Source organism: Geospiza fortis, unplaced genomic scaffold (genome assembly GCF_000277835.1).
Source record: "Geospiza fortis unplaced genomic scaffold, GeoFor_1.0 scaffold85, whole genome shotgun sequence".
Classification (NCBI taxonomy): domain Eukaryota; kingdom Metazoa; phylum Chordata; class Aves; order Passeriformes; family Thraupidae; genus Geospiza; species Geospiza fortis.
This window is the reverse complement of record NW_005054358.1, coordinates 307,589-329,509: the sequence shown is the minus strand read 5'-3', so window position 1 is coordinate 329,509 and position 21,921 is coordinate 307,589. Positions and strand designations below refer to the sequence as shown.

Sequence of the window (21,921 nt, the reverse complement as noted above, 5' to 3'; positions counted from 1 at the left end):
CGGGGGCAGCCCTGGCCTTTTCTCCGCTTCGCGGTGTCTCTGCTTGTGGGGGCTCCTCCCGGAGACGGGCTCGGGGCGTTCAGCCTGGATAAGAGAAGGCTTCGGGGCGACCTCACTTCAGAACCCTTTCCAGTGTCTGAAGGGGCTCCAGGAGAGCTGGAGAGGGACTGGGGACAAGGACATGGAATGACAGGACAAGGGGGAGCAGCTTCCCACTGCCAGAGGGCAGGACTGGATGGGATATTGGGAATTGGGAATTGTTCCCTGGCAGGGTGGGCAGGCTCTGGCACAGGGTGCCCAGAGCAGCTGGGGCTGCCCCTGGATCCCTGGCAGTGCCCAAGGCCAGGTCGGATGGGGCTTGGAGCAGCCTGGGACAGTGGAAGGTGTCCCTGCCATGGCAGGGGGTGGAATAAGATGAGCTTTAAAGTCCCTTCCCATCCAAACCACGGGACTCCACGGGTGTTCTCCTTAGGTGTTTTAGGTGCCTGTAGCATGTAGTCACAGGGAATGAAGGTATGAGATGCATAAGCAGCTAAAACAAAAGCATTTTATTCTTTGCTTCTTTCCAATTTGCTCGTGCCTCTTATGTCCTCATTTTCCATCCCTCTGGAGAACCCTTTGTGCCTGATTGGGTGCCACCACTAAATCTGGGCTCCACTGTGTGCCCAGCTTCCTCCCAGGAACATGCTGGCTTAGCTGCCTCTGGGCAGAATTTTGGTCCTTCCTGACAGCTGACAAGCTGTGGCTGTGCTGGCCAACAGGTTTTTGGTGAAATGAGTTTATTCTATTTATTTCTTATCACCTTTAAGACAGTTTTTTACCTTATTTAAAGCAAGAAGACTTGATATCCCTAAACAGGCTACATTTCAGTCAGCTCAGACAGGGAGTTTTATTAGGTCTGTCCTTCATGTCTCTGTGGTCTGGATGTAGTTCTAAAATTCAAGTTTCCTCCCATATTTGGGAGGTGAAGGTAGGGTTTTAGTGTGGTTTACATCAGTATGTTTACTTGTGTTGGGGGACAGTCTAATAATCTGTGATAACACAGTTTATATGACAAATCACCCCCATGCAATTATAATCAGTTGGAGAAAATACTTTTATTTTCAGTCTCTGGAGATACAGCCAGAACTTTTCGTTCACATGGCAGCAGCAAACTCTTCTCCACCTGGTTCTCTGGATCTAAACCAGCCTGGGTTTGCAAAGGAGATCCTGGGAACTAAACTGGAGGTCAAATACCTGTGCTCCGATTGCAAGAACATCCTCAGGCGGCCGTTCCAGGCGCAGTGCGGCCATCGCTACTGCTCCTACTGCCTGAAGAGAATCATCAGGTAACTGCTGTGCCTCCAGTGGGAAGGCACAATATATAAAAAGGCATTTTCAAGAACAAAAGCAGAGAGAGGTGTCATTTTCAGGACCTTCTCAGTGAGGGAGCTGTGTTCAGTCATTGAGATTCAGCATCATCTCTTCTCTAAGGGAATATGTAATCTCTGACTTGCCTTTGTTGATGCTTCAAAGTTCTCTTTTCCAGAATCCCCTGCATTGGTTTTGCCATTGAGGAGGCAGTCCAGGTCTATCAGCTATTTCCTTCATCAGTCATAAAGTCATCATTTCATTGTTGTGTCAAAATGGGAGAGGTTTAAGCACAAGTTGGCTTCCAGAGAAGTCTCTTTGTGTTCTATCTTCCTCCTACCTTTGTGTGAGGAAAGCCTAATAGAATGTTTAATTGGCAGAAGAAAAAAATTAGAAATAGGCATCAGCAATACACACAAGCAAAGACTCAGTGTGTTGCTTTAAAAATAAGAAAACATTGTCATTTCATCAAGTTACCAGAAGTCAATTTATTGTTAAATCTTTTTTTAAAATTTTTTTTGTTGTTGTTGTGTTTGATTATTATTTTTCTGTCTGATAGTGCTGGACCTCAAAAGTGTGCCAGCTGTATCCAGGAAGGAATATATGAAGAAGGAATTTCTATTTTGGAAACAAGCTCGGTAAGGAAAAATACATTGAAAGAAACCTAACAGAACACTGGTGTCAGTAATACCAGTTACAGTTTTTGCTTAAAACATGAGCTCTGAGAACTTCTTATTCTTAGGAACCCTTTTCTTCAGCTGTGAGAAGGGTGATTACTGTGTTGGACTCCTCGGTGCTGAAATCCAGGTCACGTGTGTGTAGTGGTGCCCTACTTAAAGCTGTCACAGAGATTTGGTTGCTGTTAACACACCTCTGAGGGTTGATGGGGCAACTGGTCTGGGAGGAGTTTTCAGAAAGAATTCGAAGTCCTGATCAAAACTGCAGCCCCTCAGTAATATTTGTGGTCTGCTTGTTTTTTCCATTTCAGGCTTTCCCAGACAATGCAGCGCGGCGGGAAGTGGAGAGTCTGCCTGCTGTCTGCATCAACAGCGGCTGCACCTGGAAGGGAACCATCAAAGAATACGAGGTACAGGCCAAAGCAAGGCTTGGCACATCTGCATCCTTCTTCCCTCTGTTTTTGGGGAAGGCTCAGGGTGTTTGTGCTTGCTGACAGTGGGGGAAAGTTGTCAAATCCCTGGACTTTACTGTCAGCTGGAGAGGTTCCCTGAGTGAGGATTTGTGTGCCCTGCTGAGGGCACAGGCTGGACTGAGATCAGTTCAGATTTGTTTTGTGATCACAGGGATTTGCTTGTGAGCATGTTCCTTCCATGATGGGAACCACCTGCTCTCCTTGCAGCTCTTTTCTGCTGTACAAGGCTGTCAAGAAATTGCTGTGCTGTTAAATGGTTGTGAATTTCTCTGCATTATGTGAACCTAAAACTCTTCAGACTCCATCAACTCACAGAAAATGACCTGATCCCATTTCAGCTCTCTCCAAAGCTACCAGGACAGTGGGACTGGATGTTGGGTACTCTCTGGTCACCCATCATCCCAAACTGTTCTGGGACAGAAGGCTGCTGGACAGGACGGTTTTTTCACCTCATTTCACCTCGAGGAGTCCACTAGCTTTTTAATCCAGATTTTAGTTGTGGCTGGGGGTGCTTGGTCTGTAGCATGTGACTGTATGTGAAGCTTTTGGCTCCTGAAAGACAGTTTTGTCATCCCTCTTGGAATGGCAGAACCACCACGCGGGAGGCCTGAGATAAGAGGAATTCATTTTATTTCTCTCTAACACTCACTCCAGATTAAGATCATAGCCTGGTGGTTCACAGAGCTTTGACAGTGACTGAGATGTGTTTCAGGAGCAGGTTTAACCTTGGTCTGTCCAGGCTAACATTGGGATTCTCCTGACGATGCCATTGCAAAGTGGAAGGAAGAAGCAACAGCTGTGCATCTGAGCGTTCTGCCCAGACTGTGCCTCTGCCTGTTAGCAGGGAGATACTTCTGCAGCTTTGCTTCCTTGTCCTGCTGTCTGAGCCTTCTGCTGTGTGCTCAAAGTTTAGTCCAAGAGATGAGGATGTCAGTGCTAAATGGTTCTGCTGCTGTGAACCCCCATTTGTACATCTGTGAGAGGCTCGTGGTGTGGATGTGGGACTGAAGAAGTGTCAGGTGAAAAGCTTAACACTACCACAGCACAGAGTTTGGGGATTGCCTGTCCAGGAACAGGACACCCTGGTACTGAGGTTTCAGGTTCAGGCTGTGCTGGTGGTGTCTGCAGATTGTTTGCTTCATGCTTTAATTTCTGCCGGTGCCCAGAAGTCCCATATCTTCTGCAATGATTACAGTGAGCTCATCTTCATTAGACTAAACCAAATTATCTGTCAGCAACTTCCAGTGCTGATTGTGCTGTGGCTGATGAGCTGTGCTGAACTTTTTCTTCTGGTTTTAAAAAAAGTCTTAACGTGTTCTTGCAGAGCTCAGCAAAAATCTTCCGCTGCCAAAAGTTCTCCCTATGTATTCTGACAAGTGTTAGAGTGCTTGAGTCTGGCCAGAGCTCCCACTGGGAGTTCAGAAGGTCAGCAAGCTGTCCTGGGATCAGGGCTGCAGAAGCATGTGATGCCCCAGAACCTTGCGCACTGCTGATGAAAAACTCCTATGTGGATGAGCCTGTGCCATGTTTTCACTCTCCACTTGATCTTCCCAAACCCCAGTTTGGCGTTTGCTGGGACAAAGGATGATTGATAGAGGTGTGGCCCTGGCATGTGTGGGCTGTGGGTCTGTGGCATCTGTGATATCTTCCCTGCCAGGAGTTTTTATGAGTCTCGGAGAGTACTGTGTGGTAGAAGGGGTGTGAGGGTTTGGAGCAGTGCTGGCTGTTTCCTCTCAGGGGCTGAGTCACCTCTCCTGCCTGCCCTGGTGGCATTCAGCCTAAGGAAGAAGGTTATTTTGTGCCCTCTCAGGAAAAGCTGGCTCTTTCCTAGGAACTGGTAGGAGGAGGCAAGGTCTGGCTTGTGTTATCTCCTCTCATATGCCTGCCAAAGAGCTGTGGCATTTAATCAGGACTGGCTGTCCCCATGCTGCCGAAGCCATGTGTGTCGCTGAAGAGGGCTGGGAAAGGAGGCGTTGAATGGCTGTGTTAGCCCAGAACCTTGTGATACCTTGGGCTAAGGTTAAACCCAGCCTTCAGGGCCACAGTGCAGAGCTGCCTGGTGCAGAGGAGCTGCATCCGTAGCTGTGCTGTGGGTAACGTCCTGCAGCAGCTCAGCACTCCCACTCTGGAAAGTACCTCAGAGCTATTTCTGAGAGGACATGGAAAGTCCCTCAGAGTGAATTCACTGTTTGCTAATTTTAAAATCCTGTGTTGTGCTGAGAGAGGCTGCTCTCCCCTTGCAAACTTCTAATTTGCTAATCTTACCAGGGCACACACAGGGGAAACATGTTCTGCAGCTGGAAAGCTTAAACCTCAAGAAAAGGAGTAAAATGGATTTCAGTTTTGCTTTCTGTTCAGACTAAAGTTTGGCTCTCAAAGGGAAACGCAAAACTGAATGAGCACTGTTTGCTTGGACATGACTTGCACTCTGCTTCAAGCTGTGTGGACCATATGAAATATTTAAGTCTGGATTTATGGCTGCATTTTTCAGAGTCTGTAAATATTTTGTGGCATTTGGATAAAGTAGTTTGGGGCACGGGGGCTGCAGGGTTTTTCCTTTTATTAGTGACCTTTTTTCCTGATGAGTCTGTCTGCATGTACATTTCGAAAATCAGGCTGTGGGCATGAGCCTTTAGATTCAAGAGCAAAGTCTGAGAAGGGCTGCAGAAACTAAACTCAGCCCATTAAAGCAAAAGGAAAAACCTCAAAAACAGTCCCAGTGATATCCAGGAGAGGGAGTTTGTGGTTCCTCAGCTCTGGTGTGTTCCTCCCACCCTACAGTACCTCTAGCTGTCCATGTCCCTCTCCTGTTTATCAACATACTGTTGTCAGTTTTCATACACCTTTTATGTATGCCTTTCATCCCACCAGTTCCCTTCCTGTGTCCTCCCCCCAGGACTGGGATGGGAGGAGGGGGGTACATGGGGTCAGCTTTGGCATTCCCCTTGGTTACCCCAGACAGGGGATTTAATGCAGCCCTCTTCAGCTGGAAGCAGAATTAACTGAGACATAAGAAAATGAAATTGCCTAAGTTTAGGAAGTTTTTAAGTTTTAAAACTTAAAACTAAGTTTTAAGCTTAAACATGACATCAGTGTTTAAGTTTTGTGGGGCTCAGATCAGCTCAGCTCCTGAGGCCAAGCAACAGTCAAGTGTGGGAACAAGCTGGCTTAATCCATGCTGGAGGGAGCATGCTATCCTTGAGTTTGTTGCCGTCATTTTGGTTTTAGGAAGTTCTTTGTAAGTGGAACCTGGAAGGCTGCAGAAGGTGCAAAACTCCGATCCCAAGTGATGTTACTCAAAAGCCTGTGGTGTCAGGAAGGATGTCTACAGCCCCTTCTGGGCTATGTGGCTTCCTGGCTCCAGAAGAGCAGGATAAGCAGGGATTCCTTTCTGCCCGCTGTTCATACTTAGGAGATGCTGTAGAGCCCCTGCCATGCCTTATCTAGGGAAAGCTCCCTCTTCAGAAGGGCTGCTGGGGGCCCTGAGCGTGTCGTGCCCCTCCTTCCCAGCTGCAACCCGGGAGTGCCCCAACAGGTTTTGGTGGTGATTTTCAGCTGAGGCTGAAACTTCATCTTCAGGGTTTTGCATATTGCTTAGAGGAGAGCTGTTGGTCTTTGAAGCTTGGTCACCTGTCTCCTGCTCCACAAAGTTGTTCCTCTGAGTGTTGTATCATTATTGTCTGTGTTGGGTACAACACTTGAGGCGCTGTGGCAGGAGCACTTGGTGCTGCTGTTGCAGGGTGACCAACCTTCTCTTTAAAACCCAGTGCAGCATTTATTGGCTTCTTTTGAAGGTTTTGGCTCCAAATTCTGGGCTGATGGTGAAGTGCAGTTTGCAGCTAGCTCCAGCAGGACCAGACAATTTTCTGGTGAGACAATCCCTGACTTGCACATGGATGTGACCAAAAGGACCTTCTGCTTTTGGAAAAGGGATCAGACACACCTATACTTTCCAGAGCCAGAGCTGAGGCCCACAAGCACATCCCAGCCACAGTCCCCACAGTAGCTGGTGTAGCTGGCTGGCCAGACACGAGGCAATTTCCTGTCCAAACGTGTGGTGGGAGGTAGAGCCACAGCTTGTGCCAGAGAGCATGCGTGGAAGGGAATTGGAAAGCCCCGGCTGCAGAGGGTCTGCTCTTCTCTTCTGAAACCAGCTCAGCCTTCTTGTGGTGGCCCAGAAATTAATGGTTTTGACATCTGCTCCTTGGAGAATGAAAAGCCATAAGTCACGAGGTTTGAAGTGGAGGGGAGTGCTAAGTGTGGTTCATATGGCTCTATGCTGTGAGGAAACCCCTCACCATGAATGCAGGTGGGGGAATTGTGGAGGGATTTGGAAAAAGTATCCTGGAGTGTACCACCACTTCATGCTTGTTCATAGTTGAAAGCAACCAGGAGTGGCAGAACCTATTTTTAAAAATTACAGAAAACCTGCTACTGCTTCAAATGCATTTTGTACTTTCCTCTGTCCTAAGAAATCACTCTTGCCTTCACACTTGTCTTCAGTACCTGAAACACTGCCTTGGTGTCCCTCTACCAGCAGTCCCCAAATCAAACCTCTGTCTGATCAGCCCTAACAGTTGATGAACAAAACTCCAACACTGAAAACAAGAGTTCCTGCCCTGGGTCTGATCAGAGGCTTGAGCCAGGCCCATAGGAAACCCCACAAGGCTTCTTCTGCCTTTTGTCCTCACTCAGGTGGGCACCAGGGCACTGAGAGCAGTGAGGGTGTGCTGGGTTCCCAAGCCCTCACTACCTGCCCAGCTGGAGCCAACAGTACCTAGTGATGCAAACTTCATCTTTGGTTTTGACAGTTTCTTTGAAATGATGCTAAGTGAACTTGCTTGATCTGTCATCAGCATGTCCAGCAAGGGAGGAGTTTGTGTCTGGCACCAGCCTGTGTGATGGTCTCAGAAAGCTCCCATTCCCGTTTGGCACTGGGAATTATAGACTGGGTTCCTGCTATCCAGCCTTGTGTTGCTGGGCTCCATGCAGAAGCACAAGGACTGGGTGTGTGGTCACCCTGTACCTGGTAGCCTGACTCACCTGTATGGGGAAAGGTTCAAGCAAGTCTGGCATAGAACCAGCTTAGGACTTCTCTGGCAGGAGGAGCTGCAGCACAGAAGGGCATGGGGACTTCAGAGGAGCAGGGCATCCCAAAGCACCTGCCTCGTGTGGCACATTTCCATCTTGCAGGCTCTGGAGCCCCTGGGAAACTGACAGAGGTGCACGAAGCAACCGATGCTTCTTAGCACAAAGGATTCAGGTTCCCTCAAAACTCTCTCTTTTATACTGGAGACTCATTTTCAGTGTTTTCTCTACAGTTTCATGGGCCCACCCTTTTACTTGTAGCCAGGCTACTGTGTCCAAGAAGCCAAGCGCTGCACATGGCAATGCTGGGGCTGGAGACCACCCAAGCCCTCGTAGCCACTGCTGTGCCCTGTGTCATGGCAGCTGGCTTTCCTCTGCCATCCTGGTAGTTCTGTTTCCTTCTTGTTGCTCCCTTCCAGCTGCCAAGCCCTTGAGCTGTCTGCTTATGGGTACTGTTGCTGTGCTCAGAGGAGATGATGGAGTGGCTTTCCAAGACCAGGGGATTTTGCAGGAGAGCTGCAGTGTGCAGCTCACTCTGAGCCTGTCCTGCTGTCCCTTGTCCCTCTGCCAACCCTGCCCTTTGCTGTGACCTTTCCACGGGCTCTGGCAGAGGTATCTCACAGGACCCGCTTCAACAGTGGCATTTCCCAGCTGCCTGCCTTGTCCCTTTGCTGGAGGGGGAGCCCAGTGTCATGCCGATGGATTCCTAGCATGGTTACAAGACCTCAAATAAAAAATGGGACCTGTATGGATGTGGCAGGTTATGAGCAGAGCAACCAGGCAGCAGGGGCATGTCCTGTCCACCAGAGTATGGAGATAATGATTTCCAGCAGAAGCCTCTTCCAGAGTTGAAATTGAATTTAGGGATGCCCTGAGGTGAAATGGTGATCAAATTAAACTTCAGTTTTCCCTCTTGGCTGAAGGAGAAGTAGGGGAGCAACTCATCCTGGCATTGTATAGAACCAGAGAATATCCCAAGCTGGAAGTGATCAACAAGGATCATGCAGTCCATTTCCTGGCCCTGCACAAGACGCCAACACAGACACCCCACCAACCCCACCCTGTCCATCCCTGGCAGCGCTGTCCAAAGGCTCCTGGAGCTCTGGCAGCCTCGGGGCCGTGCCCATTCCCTGGGCAGCCTGGGCAGTGCCAGCACCCTCGGGGGGAAGAACCTTTTCCTAATAATCCATTCTAACCTCATCCTGACACAACTCCAGCCATTCCCTTGAGTCCTGTCACTGGCACACAGAGCAGAGATCAGAGCTGCCCCTCATGAGGAAGCTTCAGAGCACAGTGAGATCTGCTCTCAGCCTCTTTAGGAATGATCACTGTGTGCTCCAGTGATCAGCTGCCCTTACCAAAACCCACTTTTCCCTCTGTTTGCCTTCACTCCCCTGCACAGCTGCAATGCAAGAGTGCTGCCCTTGCTGGCCAGGATGAAACAGCCTCATCCTGCTGCCAGAGTGTCCAGAGAGAAACTTAGTCTGCAAATACTGCAAATTTAAATCATATACAACTTTTCTGCTTTCCTAATACTGAGGTGGGAGAGTCCCAGTACCCACAGACAGCTCCATTTGCTAGTAGGCCTGCAGGCAGAGAGGAGAGCTCAGCACTTTTGAGCAGCCTGGAGAAGAGAAGGCTCTGGGGAAACCTCCCTGCAGCGTGTAAGTGCTTAAAGGGAGCTTGGAAAATATGTAGAGAGACTTTTTGCACGGACAGATAGTGACAGGAAAAGGGAGAGCAGTTTTAAACTAAAAGAGGAGAGATTTATATTAGATGGTAAGAGGAAATTCTCCCCTGTGAGGGTGGTGAGGCCCTGGCACAGGTTGCCCAGAGCAGCTGTGGCTGCCCCATCCCTTGGAAGTGTCCAGGTTGGATGGGACTTGGAATGACCTGGGATAGTGGAAGGTGTCCCTGCCCACAGTAGTGGGGTGGAATGAAATGGGCTTTAAGGTCCATTCCAACCCAAACCATTCAATTATTCCGTGATTCGGATTTCCCTCACACACAGTCCCTGACCCTGATCCTCTTGGTTGCCCTGGTCCTCCCATGGGCAATGGTGTCCGATTTTCTAACCTTTCTGGTGACCTCCCAGAGAATGACATGTCTGATGGTGGTGGGTGATGGGCGGGTTGCTGTAGGGTTGTATCACTGTTTATTATTAGGGAAGGAAATTGATCAATCAGCGGCTTTGGTTGTAATTCTGTGGGAAGAACCAGGTGTTGCTGAAGGCTGTTAACTGCCCCATTTGATTTTCTTGCTTCTTCTGTTGGATGCTGCAGGCTGGTATGTGCCTTGCTGGGTGAGCCATTGTCTTCCAGCTCCACTTTAATTCTTCCATGGCTGTCCCCTCTCTCTGATGCCTGTCCAGCTTGATTTCCATTCTGGTTTCCCTCTGGGAGAGTGCCTGCTCTTGCCTAGTCCCATGCACAGCCGTGGATGGCTTTCTAGAGCTCCCAAAAACTTTCCAAGCAAGTGCCTGGATGTGAGTGTGAGTGGTGCTTATCCCTGTAGCAGAAGCTACAGCTGTGGGTTTGGGAAAGATATAAACAGGAAGATTGCCCCATTGCAGGAGGAGTGGAGTGTGGCAGATCAGGCTCAAGTGCCAGCCCCTCTTTTGGCTCCAGGGTGGGTTGGATTTCTTCCAGGAGTGATACCATCTATCTCTGTTCTGACACCCACGTGGGGCAGGAGGAACAGGGGTTTCCAGAAGAGCCTGAAACTGTTTATACAGAAATGTTTGGATCTGCGCTGGCTGAAGCCTCTGGGTGTCTTTAACTATTTACATACAGAACAGTTGCTCTTTGAGCTCCTTCCCATGCTGCAGGCAGGGCTGCCCATTCTTGGCCATTACATCATGGTGCAGCAGGGAATCAGGATGGAGGATAAATGCTGGGAGGTGGGGAGTGTGGAGAGGGCGGTAATTTCACACCCACATGTTGGCATGGGAGACCATAAGTTTAAAATACTCCCTTTTAAAATAGTTGCCTCTGCAGTGAAATTTCCTTCTTTCAGCCAGACCATCTGTTCTGCCAGTGCTTTGTGGTTCATGGGGTAGATGTTATTGGGCGTTTCTAGAACGTGAGAGCAGTAGGTGGGTAGAAAAAAGGGCTCACTCCCTCTGAGTGAGTGGGATAAAGGCAGGCACTTGACCTCCTCCTCCTCTGCAGGCAGCAGTGCCCTCCAAACCCCGCTGGCTGGCCAGTCATCTCTCCAGTCTCTCCAGGGACACACAGTGAAACTCTCAGGTTAAGTTACTCACTTCAAGCATAAAAAGGAGAGAGTGACCAAGAAGCTGGGGTGGAGTTACTGCTGGTTTCACTTTCCACTTCCTGATGTGTGACACGGTGAGGTTTGTACGTGTTCCCCTAGAAGGTAACAGATTCATTTTGACCAAATTTTCCAACATCTGCGTTCAGATGGCTGCATTAGAAATGCTCCTGGTTGGATTTTTTTTCTGTCCCTACCACAGCAGTAGACTTCAGTGCTCTTATATTTTAATTTGAGTTTTGATCTGCATATTCATGGTGTTTCCAATGCCTTGTTTCAACTGGTGGGTGTAGAACAAGAAGGTTTAAGCAGTGTGGAAATGGCACAGAAGCAGTGGCATGTTCCAGCATTCCATTTAGCCAGCACTGTTGCCAAAGAGTCTACTGAGGACAGAGGATCACGTTTCGCTGGTCGTTTGTTCAACCTCTCTGGCCATCATCCAACCCTGAGTCTGGCTGCTTGTGTGCAGGGACTGGTAAATGAAACAGTTTAAAAACAGTTTTCTTTCTGCTTGAAAAATGGTATTCTAGTTCAAAAGTGAAGATACAATCAGACAGCTCAGCCCGGCATGTGATGAGCTGTCACGGGGCCTCAGCTGACTGATAACCATTACAGTGGAAAAATGACCCAAATTAGCCTGCTGAGGTAGTGGCTCACTCCACTCAACCTGCATCAACGTGTCTTCTCCTGGAAGAGCCATAAATGGAGTTTCCCATTGATTATCTTAGCCATCAAAGCAATAATTTGAATTTTAAAAAATCATTGTAGCATCTTTTAAACAGAGGTTGGGTGCTACATAGACACCCAAAGTCGGGGTAGCCTGGAGGTCACACAATGAGTCAGCAGCTCAGAGGGGATCAGCGTGACTAAGGTTTGAGTGTAGGTTGGTAAATCCAGTGTTCACCTGTAATAAGGTATAAACCCAGCCCCTTGGGATTGTGCCCATCACAGAACCTCCATGAGCCTTTTATTTGAGGACAAATATCTCCTGTATGTTCCTTCACAGGCTCATGATGAAGTCTGCCCTGAATTCCCGCTGACTTGTGAAGGCTGTGGGAAGAAGATTCCCAGGGAGAAGGTATCCATCTGACTCTGTGCCATGGGGGTATTTGGTGTCCTGATGGGCTGAGTTTGGCATTCTGGCAGCAGGGAGGAACAGAGTCCATTAGGAAATGAAGTGGGTAAAACAACTGAGTGGCAGCTGTTAATGTGGATGTGAGTTTTCCATAAGGATAGGTGTGAGGTAATGTGGCTCAGGGGCACTCGCAGGTCAGTGTTGGTGCTGCCACTGCCATCTCCCTTGGGACCATGTATGGGGACAGAGCCTCTGTGGGAAAAACACACTTATGGGTTTATGTTCTGTGTAGAGCAACTGCATCGACTACTGCTGCAATTTTGGAAAGAGAGCCCATGTCCAGCTATATTAATTGACATCTAAGTAATAATCTAATGGAATCCATGCTATAGCATTTCCCAGGAGCTGCTGGCTCCTGGGACAAAGCTCAAGAGTCTGAAAAATTCAAGTTTTGGGAAACATTTTCAAAAAGCACATTCATCTGAAACCATCTTGCCTTCTACAGGCAACTATTTTTAGTAGCAGTGTTGGAAAAAGCCCTTTAGCAGGGCAGGGGAACAGAGGCAGCAAAAAGGAGCCAAAGAGTTCTTCCAAATGGGCAGCATAAGGAGGGGCTAGGGGTGGGGGTACAGCCCACCTTATCTGGAGGCTGGGGTTTGGGGTACAGCCCAGCTTCTCTGCAGGTGGGAGCTGAAGCCCTGCAGGAAGCCAGCTCGTGGGGTCCCCATGGGTGATCTACTCTGTGTTTAAATATTAACTCCCGTGTTTATTTCTCCAAACTCTTGTTGATTATTTGCTACCATGTTAACTCTGAGTAACCTGACTCATTACACAGGCCACGTGGATCTAGAAGTCTTTAAAAAAGTGGTTTAAAATCAGTTTTAATTGACATCTGTTGTAGCAGATGTAGGAGTTAAGTGGGGAGGGAATATGGTGGTGTTCAGAACAGAGCTCTGGTATCTGATGGTGAGGGGTGCACTAAACCCAAGCTGAAGCTGTGACAGTGCTCGTTGGATTAATCATGTGCTGTGTGGGAACCTGAACGAGTAATCTCAGTGCTGAGGGGTTAGTAGCACCTCTCAGCAGAAGTGTAATGCTGGGATGGAGGTAAAAATACCAACCTGTAGCACGTCCTTACCAGAGTTGCGTGAAGTGCCCAAAAAGAATGTGCCCCAAAAAGAATGTGTTTCATGGGGTTGTTGCCTGTGCCTCGCATTCCTCAACCCTCAGGGAAGCTCGTTATTCTGCATCCACAGCTTGATCCTGTACCCATTGCTTTTTCACTCTTGCATGTGCAGATGAGCAGTGAGACCTCCCAGCCATCGAGAGAAGGAGAAATCAGACTTTCTTCAGGTGTCAGGGCTGTATTTGTATTCCGGTGAAAGTCACACCTGATGGCAGGCAGAGCCCAGGTTTAGTGGGCACTGTGACAGTTAGTGATTAGCCATAGCTGGGGCATTCTTCAGCTTGGCTGTAGTTTCCCAAATGTCAGTGGGGTGGAAAGGGAGCACTAGGGACACATAAGATCTGACACTGCTCTCCTTCCTCCCTTTCTAGTTTCGGGACCATGTGAAGACGTGTGGCAGATCCAAAGTACCGTGCCGGTTCGAGGCTGTGGGCTGTGCTGAGGTGGTAAGGGCTCCTCTCTTGGGTTTCCCTGGGGCTTTTCAGTCCCAGCATTAGAGTTCCTGCAAACTGCTGTTGCCCAAACTGTCACATGTGTCACATCTGTTTTCCTTCAGGTATTTGATTAGACCCCTTGCACGTGGAACTTCACATCATCTGCTGTGCAGAGTCTAAGCATCCCAGGAATTAAATTCCTGTGGGATGAAATCTCCTTCTACTTTTAGAGCACCCTAAGTGCTTTGGGACTGTGGTGGTTATGCTTCTTTCAGGGGGAATGGCTTCACACTGCCAGAGGTCAGGTTTAGATGAGATTTTTAGAAAGAAATTGTTCCTTGTGAGGGTGGGAAGGCCCTGGCACAGGGTGCCCAAAGGAGCTGTGGCTGTCCTTGGATCCCTTGGACAGGATGAGCTTTAAGGTCTCTTCACATCCAAGCAAGTGAGTAATGACTTGTGATTACAGTGATTCTGTAAGCAAAGTACTGGGGCCAGGCCATTTCTCTATGTCGCTTAGTTTTTGCAGGTCCTGCTGGTTCAAATAAATCCCTCCTCCAGGAGGTTATGTGAGGGTTTGTCCTTTGTTGCTGTTAGATACATCTGACAGAGCTTTTCTGGGAGGGGTTGGAGGAAGGCAGAGCAGACTAGTACAGCTGGGGGAAGCATTTAGCAACCCTCATTGTATGTGATTTGAAACATTTCTAAAACTAAACAAAAACCCAAACCACCCCCACCAAAACACATTTTTAAATTATTTCTTTGGTTTTTCCCCCCTATAAATTATAAATTTAAAGCCGATGTTGTGACCTGTGTTGTAGTGTGTTTTTATACTTTGCAATACTTTGAAGTAGTTTTGTTTTTGTATCCTCGTATTTTTCCCAAATGGTTTATCCCAGACTGTACCCCCCTCCCTTTACCTGTGCAATCCCTCTCCCTGGATGAGATCATCCCCAAACCCCCACCCTGGCTCTCTGTCAATCACTCAGCATCCCATCCCCTCCATCTAGAAGCTTCGGTCCAGGTCCTCGAGTGATTAGCCAGAGGCCAGGGGTCAGCCCCCCAAGCCTTGCCCCATACATTGTCCTAAATGTCTGTCCCCCAGTACCCATCCCTCAGGGTCACTTATTGGTCAGTAAAATGTTATCTACTTTCGGATTTCCCTCCCTTTAAATGTAACCTTGGCACATCTCCCGGGGCTCTCAGCAGGAGCCCCCTGAGGTGCAGGAGCTCCCCAGAGCTCCTGAATAAAACCTTGGATTAACCCCTGCTAAGAGTCGGCCCTTTATCATCTACCACCGTCTCTGGTGTCTCTTCTGCTGCAAAGGCGACCAGCCCAGCTGCCCTCAGCACCCTCGGGGCACGGGAGAGTGTCTCCCCGCTGTCGGCCGGGTTGGGGCTGCCCCTCCGGTGTCTGCTGACTCGGGACTGGCCGAGGGTTCCTGAGAGGCTCCCCAGAGGGACAGAGACAACCTGGATAGGAGGAATTTGTTCTGTGGATGGTGACAGTGTAGATTGCACATGCTGAAAGGGGGATGTATTTCTCTTCATGTAGGTGGAAAATGAAAAGCTCCCAGAACATGAAAGGAAGTGTTTGGCAGAACATCTCTACATGCTTCTGAGCTCTGTGCTCAGCCTCAAGACTGGTGCTGGGGACCTGAAGCCCCTTCCTGTCCTTTCCTCATCACAAAACAGTTCCCCACTTCTGGCAGCAAACTCACTGTGCTCGGAGTCGGAGCTCTCCCGATCCCTAGAGCTCTTGGGAAGGTGTGAGGCCCTTGAGAGGAAAACAGTTACCTTTGAGAACATTGTCTGTGTGCTTAACCGGGAGGTGGAGAGAGTGTCCCTGACAGCTGAGGCCTACAGTCGCCAGCACCGGCTGGACCAGGAGAAAATCGAAACACTGAGCAACAAGGTGTGTAACTGCTCACCTGGCTTCCCACACTCCCAGCAGAGGCTGTTTCCTGTTTCCTTTCTGTGTCATGAGCTAGCAAAGCTTCACCACGTGGTCCTGAAACTCCACAAATCTGAAGGCAGAACTAAAATACCCTGTGTGCCTGTGCCCAGCCCTCAGCAACTCCCTGGAAAAGCTGGGAATTTAACTGACCTGTCTAAAGCATCAGACCTCTGTTAATTATCAAACTGGGTGAGATACTGAGGGGTTCTTCCTCAGCACAGTTTTCTGACAAGAGCCAGAGCACCCAGAATTTCACTGTATCTCCTTGTGCTGCATCTCACCAAATCTGTGGGGCTGCTCACCCTCCAGAATTTTCCAAATGAGTGCTGCCTTTGCCAAAGGAGTGCCATCAGTGCTGCTGCCTGCAGCGACACGCTGGAGGGGTGAAGGAGCTGCCTCCACCAGTCTGCTCCAGCACAGTCCCTTGTGGAGGGCTCCTAGTGTTCCTGGCACCTGGAGCTGTGCAGTTTGCAGCATACCTGTGCTCTCTGGGCAACTGATCTGGCATGACCCTGTGTGAGCTGGCAGGGACGAACCCTCCAGAGGGTGTAGGTTCTTTTCTTTCTCAGTTTAGTTTTGTCACAATGCTGAGTTATTGGGGATTTTTTTCCCCATCCTCGCTTCTTATGCTGCTCAGCCAGTGGAGCAGCTCCTTGGAAGGAGTTTTACATTGGCTACAGGAAAGTTCCCAGCTCAAGCACTAAGCTGTTTTGATGGATCTTCTCCAGAGTGACAGGGTGCAGAAGGAAGCTTCAGTGAATTGGCTTATGTTGCTCGGTTTCTCCCTCCCTGCTCCCTGTCCATTTTGGAGGTCTCTCACTAAGGAGCCGTCCCCAGGGGATGCCGGGATCTCTCAGGGTTTGCCAGCTCTCCCAGGCCCCAGGGCCTGCGTTCCTAACCTGCACCACGTGTCCCACTGAGCAGGTCCGGCAGCTGGAGAGGAGCATTGGGCTTAAAGACCTGGCCATGGCTGAGATGGAGGAGAAGATCCGCAACATGGAGGCTTCCACCTATGATGGAGTTTTCATCTGGAAGATAACGGAGTTTGCCCGGAAGCGTCAGGAGGCGATAACAGGCCGCTCTCCTGCCATCTTCTCTCCAGGTGTGCAAAGTCCCTAAAATCTTTTGCATCTCAGCTGCATGTGGGTCACATGGCAGGACCTTTGCTTGGGAAATGCTGCCAAGGCCAGGCTGAGAAAAGAAATATTCCATGTGGAAAGGAGTGTTTTGTCTTTGAGAGTGAAGCATGCAGAGCAGTGCTGTTCCAAGAGGGAAGAGAGGGCTGAGAGGAGAGAGGTGCAAGCTGTGGATGGGATGAGAAAGGGAATTAGCTGTAATTGTTTGGTTTGCATTAAATGTAAAGGCAAGGAAATACCAGCTGAAATCTATATTAAAGAAAAGGAAGTGGAGATACTGCTTGCAGAGTTGTGAGGACAGAGTGCCACAGGGTTTGGCAAAGGGCAAAATCTTGAGCTAAAAACAGCAAGTTGTACAAGGAAGGTTCATTCAAGGCCTGACCCAGGACAAGCCAGAGTGAAGGCCATCAGTCTGGGGGGGGGGAATGGGGAGGGCCTTACTGGCTTCTTGCTCTGCTCCTCGCCTGGGCCAGAGAGAGCAGGATGCCCAGCTGCATGGTCCCTCTCCCTGGCTACTCCCACCATTCTGGAGCCATCTTTCCTTCTGTTCCTCGATGAGTTTTACATTCAAAGGGTGATGAGAGTGCTGAGAAGGCCCAGAGGGGCCAGTGGGGATATTCTCCTTGGACTAGCAAAGGGGTCATCTGTCCTGAGAACCTTTGGGTAAAGCAGGTGGGGAGGAAGGAGCAGAGAAATGATCTGGGCATTTCCAAGAGGGATGCAGTGACAAAGATCTGATCTCTTGCTATTCACCTTGTGGGAGAGCACAGTGTCTCTGCTATTCATAGTCTGCCTGTTGAGAAAAGCACCAAGTCCTGCAGTAAAATATTGGCTGTGACCCCTGATCTCTGCCTGTGCCCACTGAGCCTCGCCCAGCCAGTCCCAGATGTACTGCTCTGTGCAGCTGTGGGAGGGTGACTTGTGGCAGGTCCCTTTCCAAGCTGTGACCCCACACAAGTCTAGTGCCACAGCATTCCCAAGACTGCTGGAGAAGGAAAGTGCCTGAAATCCCATCCTGGCCATGCCCAAGCCATGCTGTGGGAATCCAAATGAGAATTAAAGTTCACTTGCTTGAGCCCCTGCCTGGATCAGAGGCATCAGCTCACAGTGGGGGTGCTGAGAGTGCTCTGCCGCCAGTCAGGTGCTTTATGGGGGGGTTTGTTCCTGCTCATCAGTGTTACTGCCATGAACCACAGCTCCTTCAGCCCTGAGGTGCAGGAGGATTGGCCCAGCTCTGGGGCAGATCTCCCCTGGCAGTGAGGGAATAGCCAGGGGACTGGTAACTGCTCTGTGCACAGCATCTGCTCAGACCAGGGGCTGCACTGCCTGGCCTTGGGCTTTCCAGACCACCTCTGGTGCAGCCCAGACCTGGCTTCTCCCAGATTCCAAACTTCAGAGCCCTCAGATTTCAGAGAGATCTGCTGTTGCTAGGCTGTGCTGCATTGGACCCTCACTGTGCCTGTTCCACACTTCTCTAACAGCTTTCTACACCAGCAAGTACGGCTACAAGATGTGTCTGCGCGTGTACCTGAATGGGGACGGCACCGGCCGTGGGACCCACCTGTCCTTGTTTTTTGTGGTGATGAAGGGACCTAACGATGCGCTGCTGCGGTGGCCCTTTAACCAGAAGGTGGGTCTGGAGCAGAGCCCACTGTGCCCATCCATGGCCTCTCTGGTTTAGCACCCACTCGAATTTCTCAGCACTGTCACTCTGGGCCGCTTGGCAAGGCAGAGGAAGGGCTCTGTATTGGCTGCCCTGGGGGTTCCCCAGGTGTGCTGAGAGCACTGGCTGTGCTGTGGGGCAAGGGGGTGACATGGGCTGTTGGGAATCGCACAGAGCCTCTGCAGGGGTTGAGGGCAAGGGAAAGTTGTGGTGGCCTCAGAGCTTGGGGACAGTGGATGCTCATTCCCTGTCAGGAGCTCAGATCCCAGCTCTTGGGCACTGCAGGTTTGTAGAACACATGGCGGTGGAGTGAGCGGGCACAAGCAGATGCAGAGAGGACAACAGCCCTGGCTCAGGGAAATACCTGAGTGCAGTGTCAGTTCTGAGAGCAGAGTGTAGGTTTTCAGTCAGTCTGACAGACTTGTGCTGCCACAGGGAAGTTTCCAGAGACAGGCAGGATGTGGGTATGGGGAGGGTTTCTACAGGACATTCCTGAGGTGATGTTCTCTGCTGGTCCCACTCAGAGGCATTTCTCTGATTTGCAGGTGCACAGGGTGGCTGTGGCTGCTGGTACCTGCATGCGTCACAGCAGGTCACTGGGCTGGGCTTCCATGGGCTGGGCTTTTATTCAGCCGCTCCCCTATGCTTTCACCTTTCCCCACAGGTCACCCTGATGCTTCTGGACCAGAATAACCGGGAGCACATCATTGATGCCTTCCGCCCTGACGTGACGTCCTCATCCTTCCAGCGCCCTGTCACAGAGATGAACATCGCCAGTGGCTGCCCCCTCTTCTGCCCCGTGTCCGTCATGGAAGCCAAGAACTCCTACGTGCGTGATGATGCCATCTTTATTAAAGCCATCGTTGATCTCACGGGCCTCTAACCCTCCTGACCTTGGAGCAGTGAGCATGGAGCCAGCACTGCCCAGGGCATCTCCCGCTTGTGCTGCACTTCAGGCGGGTCTGAGAGCAAGAGGGGGCACAGAGAGGGGAAAAGCCCTTCCTGAAAAGGGACCTTTGCTCTGAGTGGAAATGAGGTGTCTGATGGGAGCTCTTTTTCCTGAGGAGAGGGTTGGGTGGACACTGGCAGGTTGTGGAATATGGAAGATTCCCTGCAGGGACTTGGATGTCTGAACTGCTGCTGTCTGGACTCCAGTGGAAACCAGTGCAGCTCTTGCTCTACCAGTTTAGCCGACATCCACAGCTGTCTAGTAAAACAGCGGTTTGCCCTGCCTGAGCTCCACCTCCTGTGGATTTTGGCTCAGCTGTCTAGGATTTCCCTCTGAGATGTCCATGTTCCTGAAGTTGTGGGGTGCCATGGCTCTGCACTGCTGGTTGCTCCACACCCCAGGAGACAAGGAGGGTGTGTGACAGCTTCAGTGCCAGCTGGGCAAGAGAGACACAGACTGGTTTGATGCCGTTGGTGTGTTAGGAGGGTGCTGAGCCCAGCTGCAGGGCAGGGGAGCCCTGAGTCCAGCCCTTGCTGGGTGTGTGATGGGTGGTGTGTGCTGGAGTGTGGAATGGCGCAGGAGGTGCTGCTGCCCAGGAGGGACCATGGGGCAGCACCAGGGATGCCTGTGGGGAAGAAGTGAATCTGCTGTGGAGATTGTCCCTCCTGTGCCAGGAGAGGAGGATGACACAGAGCTCGGTGTGCACCCTGAGAGCTCCAAGCCCTGCCCCTCTCTGCCCTGTGTGCCGAGCAGCACTGGGTGGGATGGGTGCTGTGCTGGGAGCTGTCTTTGCTCATAGGCAAAGACAAAGAGAACTGGCTTCGTTTCCAGGGTGGGACAGCTCCACCAGCCTTCCTAGGGCTCCTGCTGCTGTTGAGCTCCACGTCCATCTGCGGCTGCACTGCTGTGTCTGTCTGGGCACTGCAACCTTGGGCTGTGGGATGTGTACTGTCTGCCCATGCAGTGGGCACTGCTGGCCAGCCCCTGCACTCTCACAGCGCCTGCAGTCACCAGCAGCAGGTCTCCCTCGCTGTTCCTCCCCATCCCTGAGCTCAGGAGTCATGGGGCACCTGGTTCCAGGTGGCAGCACCTGGGAGCTCTTCCTCCACTTGGCCAGATGTTGAACCTGCAGCCACCTGGGTAGCATCTGGGGGCTGGAGAAGTGAAGTATGCTGTCCCCTTTCTGTCCCTGGGTTCCTTCCCTGTGGACAGCACAGGTTCAGCAACCATGAGAAGGTCTCAGTGTTAGTGGGGAAGAACTGGCTGCCACATCCCTGCATAGTGCCCTTTACAGCTTTGTGGCCATGAGTAGCTCTGGATGGGCCCTGATCCAGGGTGAACTCGAAGCTTTGTTGCTTCCTTTGCCTGGGCTTCTCACACCCCTGTCAGTAGCTGAATGTGCCCCAGGAGATGTGTTGGTGACAGGAACCAGGTCTGAACACCCTGCATTGATCAGGGGCCCTGGCTGGCTCTTGTGCTGCTCCTCAGGCAGTGAGGCTGGAACATGGTCACCCTCCTCAGAGGCTGCCAGGGATTGGCCCTCCACTGCCAGCAGCTCCTGCCAGGTGCCCAGCCTGGGTCTGATGGCTGCAGAGCCTGCCAGGGTTGTGGTCTGCTCACACCTTGGCTCTGGCACAGCCACCCTGAGGGGTCCAGAACACCATCAGGCTCGGCCCTGGCAGGGAGCCCTGCAAGGTCTGGCTATCCCACCATGTGCTGGCACAGCCCTGACCTACCCCTGGGGCTGTTTGGAATGTCCCTGCTGCTGCCCAGGAACTCAGGGGCCTCTAACCTTCCTGACCTTGCAGCAGTGAGCATGGAACCAGGAACTCAGGGGTGCCCAGTGCCCTGCCGGCTGAGCTGCACCTTGGCCCAAGCTGAACCTCTTGCGCCCACGGCTGCTGTGCTGGCCAGGGGCTCTCCAGACAGGTGCTGGGGTGACCTGTGAGCCCCCTTTGGAATCGGTGCATGGAACTTCTCACATGTGTGTGTGCAGGGTCTGGGGACAGAGCCAGCCCCTGCTGTTGGGGGAGGGGGACAGAAGCTGGTGACAGCACAGCCTGAGGTGGGAGAGGGGTCACAGGACCCCTCCCTTTGTGCAAGTCCCCTCCAGCCTGTCCCAAGGGACAGATCAAGCCCTGTGTTGCTGCTCTCACCCTGTGCCTTATGAGGAAAATCCAGGCTAGCAGAGCCCTGCTCCTATCTACAGCAGCTCCCCAGGGATGCTTGGAAAAGCCTGGGAAGGGACAGGAGGATCAGCTCTGCTCATAGAATTGCTGGAAGTTTAATTTTATGAGGGTGGAGCTTGTTCTATGTTGATCAGAATGTCTGCTCGTGGGGTGCTGCCTGCAGCGGGGCTGGGGGCTCTGGCCAGGTAGTGCCAGGAGGGACTGTGGAGACACTGGCTCAGTTGGGATGGGGAGGGGGGCGGGGGGGGTCTGGGCTGCTTTCAGGGTGGGAACTGGTGCTCCTGCCCCAGCACGTGTTTGGAAGGTCTGTGGGAGGGTCGGTGCTGCAGCAAAGCTCAGGCTGAGCTCTTCAGGCCACGGGCTTACTGCTGGGGGGGAAGCATGGCCTGTCAGCCCCTCCCGCTGGGAGCCCTTTCCTCCCCACCCTTCTGGTACTGCTGATGCTGCCGGGCCTTTTTTGGCTCTCAGCAGCTCCGG

At 51.2% G+C, this 21,921-nt stretch overlaps 1 protein-coding gene across 1 annotated transcript in view; it reads left to right on the top strand.

The window, feature by feature from the left end:
* TRAF2 (TNF receptor associated factor 2) overlaps positions 1-19,542 on the top strand; it is a 21,337-nt gene extending 1,795 nt beyond the window's left edge. Inside the window, exons 2-10 of the mRNA XM_005423781.3 lie at positions 1,108-1,328; positions 1,910-1,988; positions 2,339-2,437; positions 11,865-11,936; positions 13,491-13,565; positions 15,106-15,465; positions 16,432-16,609; positions 18,125-18,273; positions 18,971-19,542. Of these exons, the coding sequence (XP_005423838.2) occupies positions 1,108-1,328; positions 1,910-1,988; positions 2,339-2,437; positions 11,865-11,936; positions 13,491-13,565; positions 15,106-15,465; positions 16,432-16,609; positions 18,125-18,273; positions 18,971-19,189 (1,452 nt within the window). The 3' untranslated portion in view covers positions 19,190-19,542. The remainder of the gene's footprint in view (positions 1-1,107; positions 1,329-1,909; positions 1,989-2,338; positions 2,438-11,864; positions 11,937-13,490; positions 13,566-15,105; positions 15,466-16,431; positions 16,610-18,124; positions 18,274-18,970) is intronic.
* Positions 19,543-21,921: the final 2,379 nt, after the last annotated feature.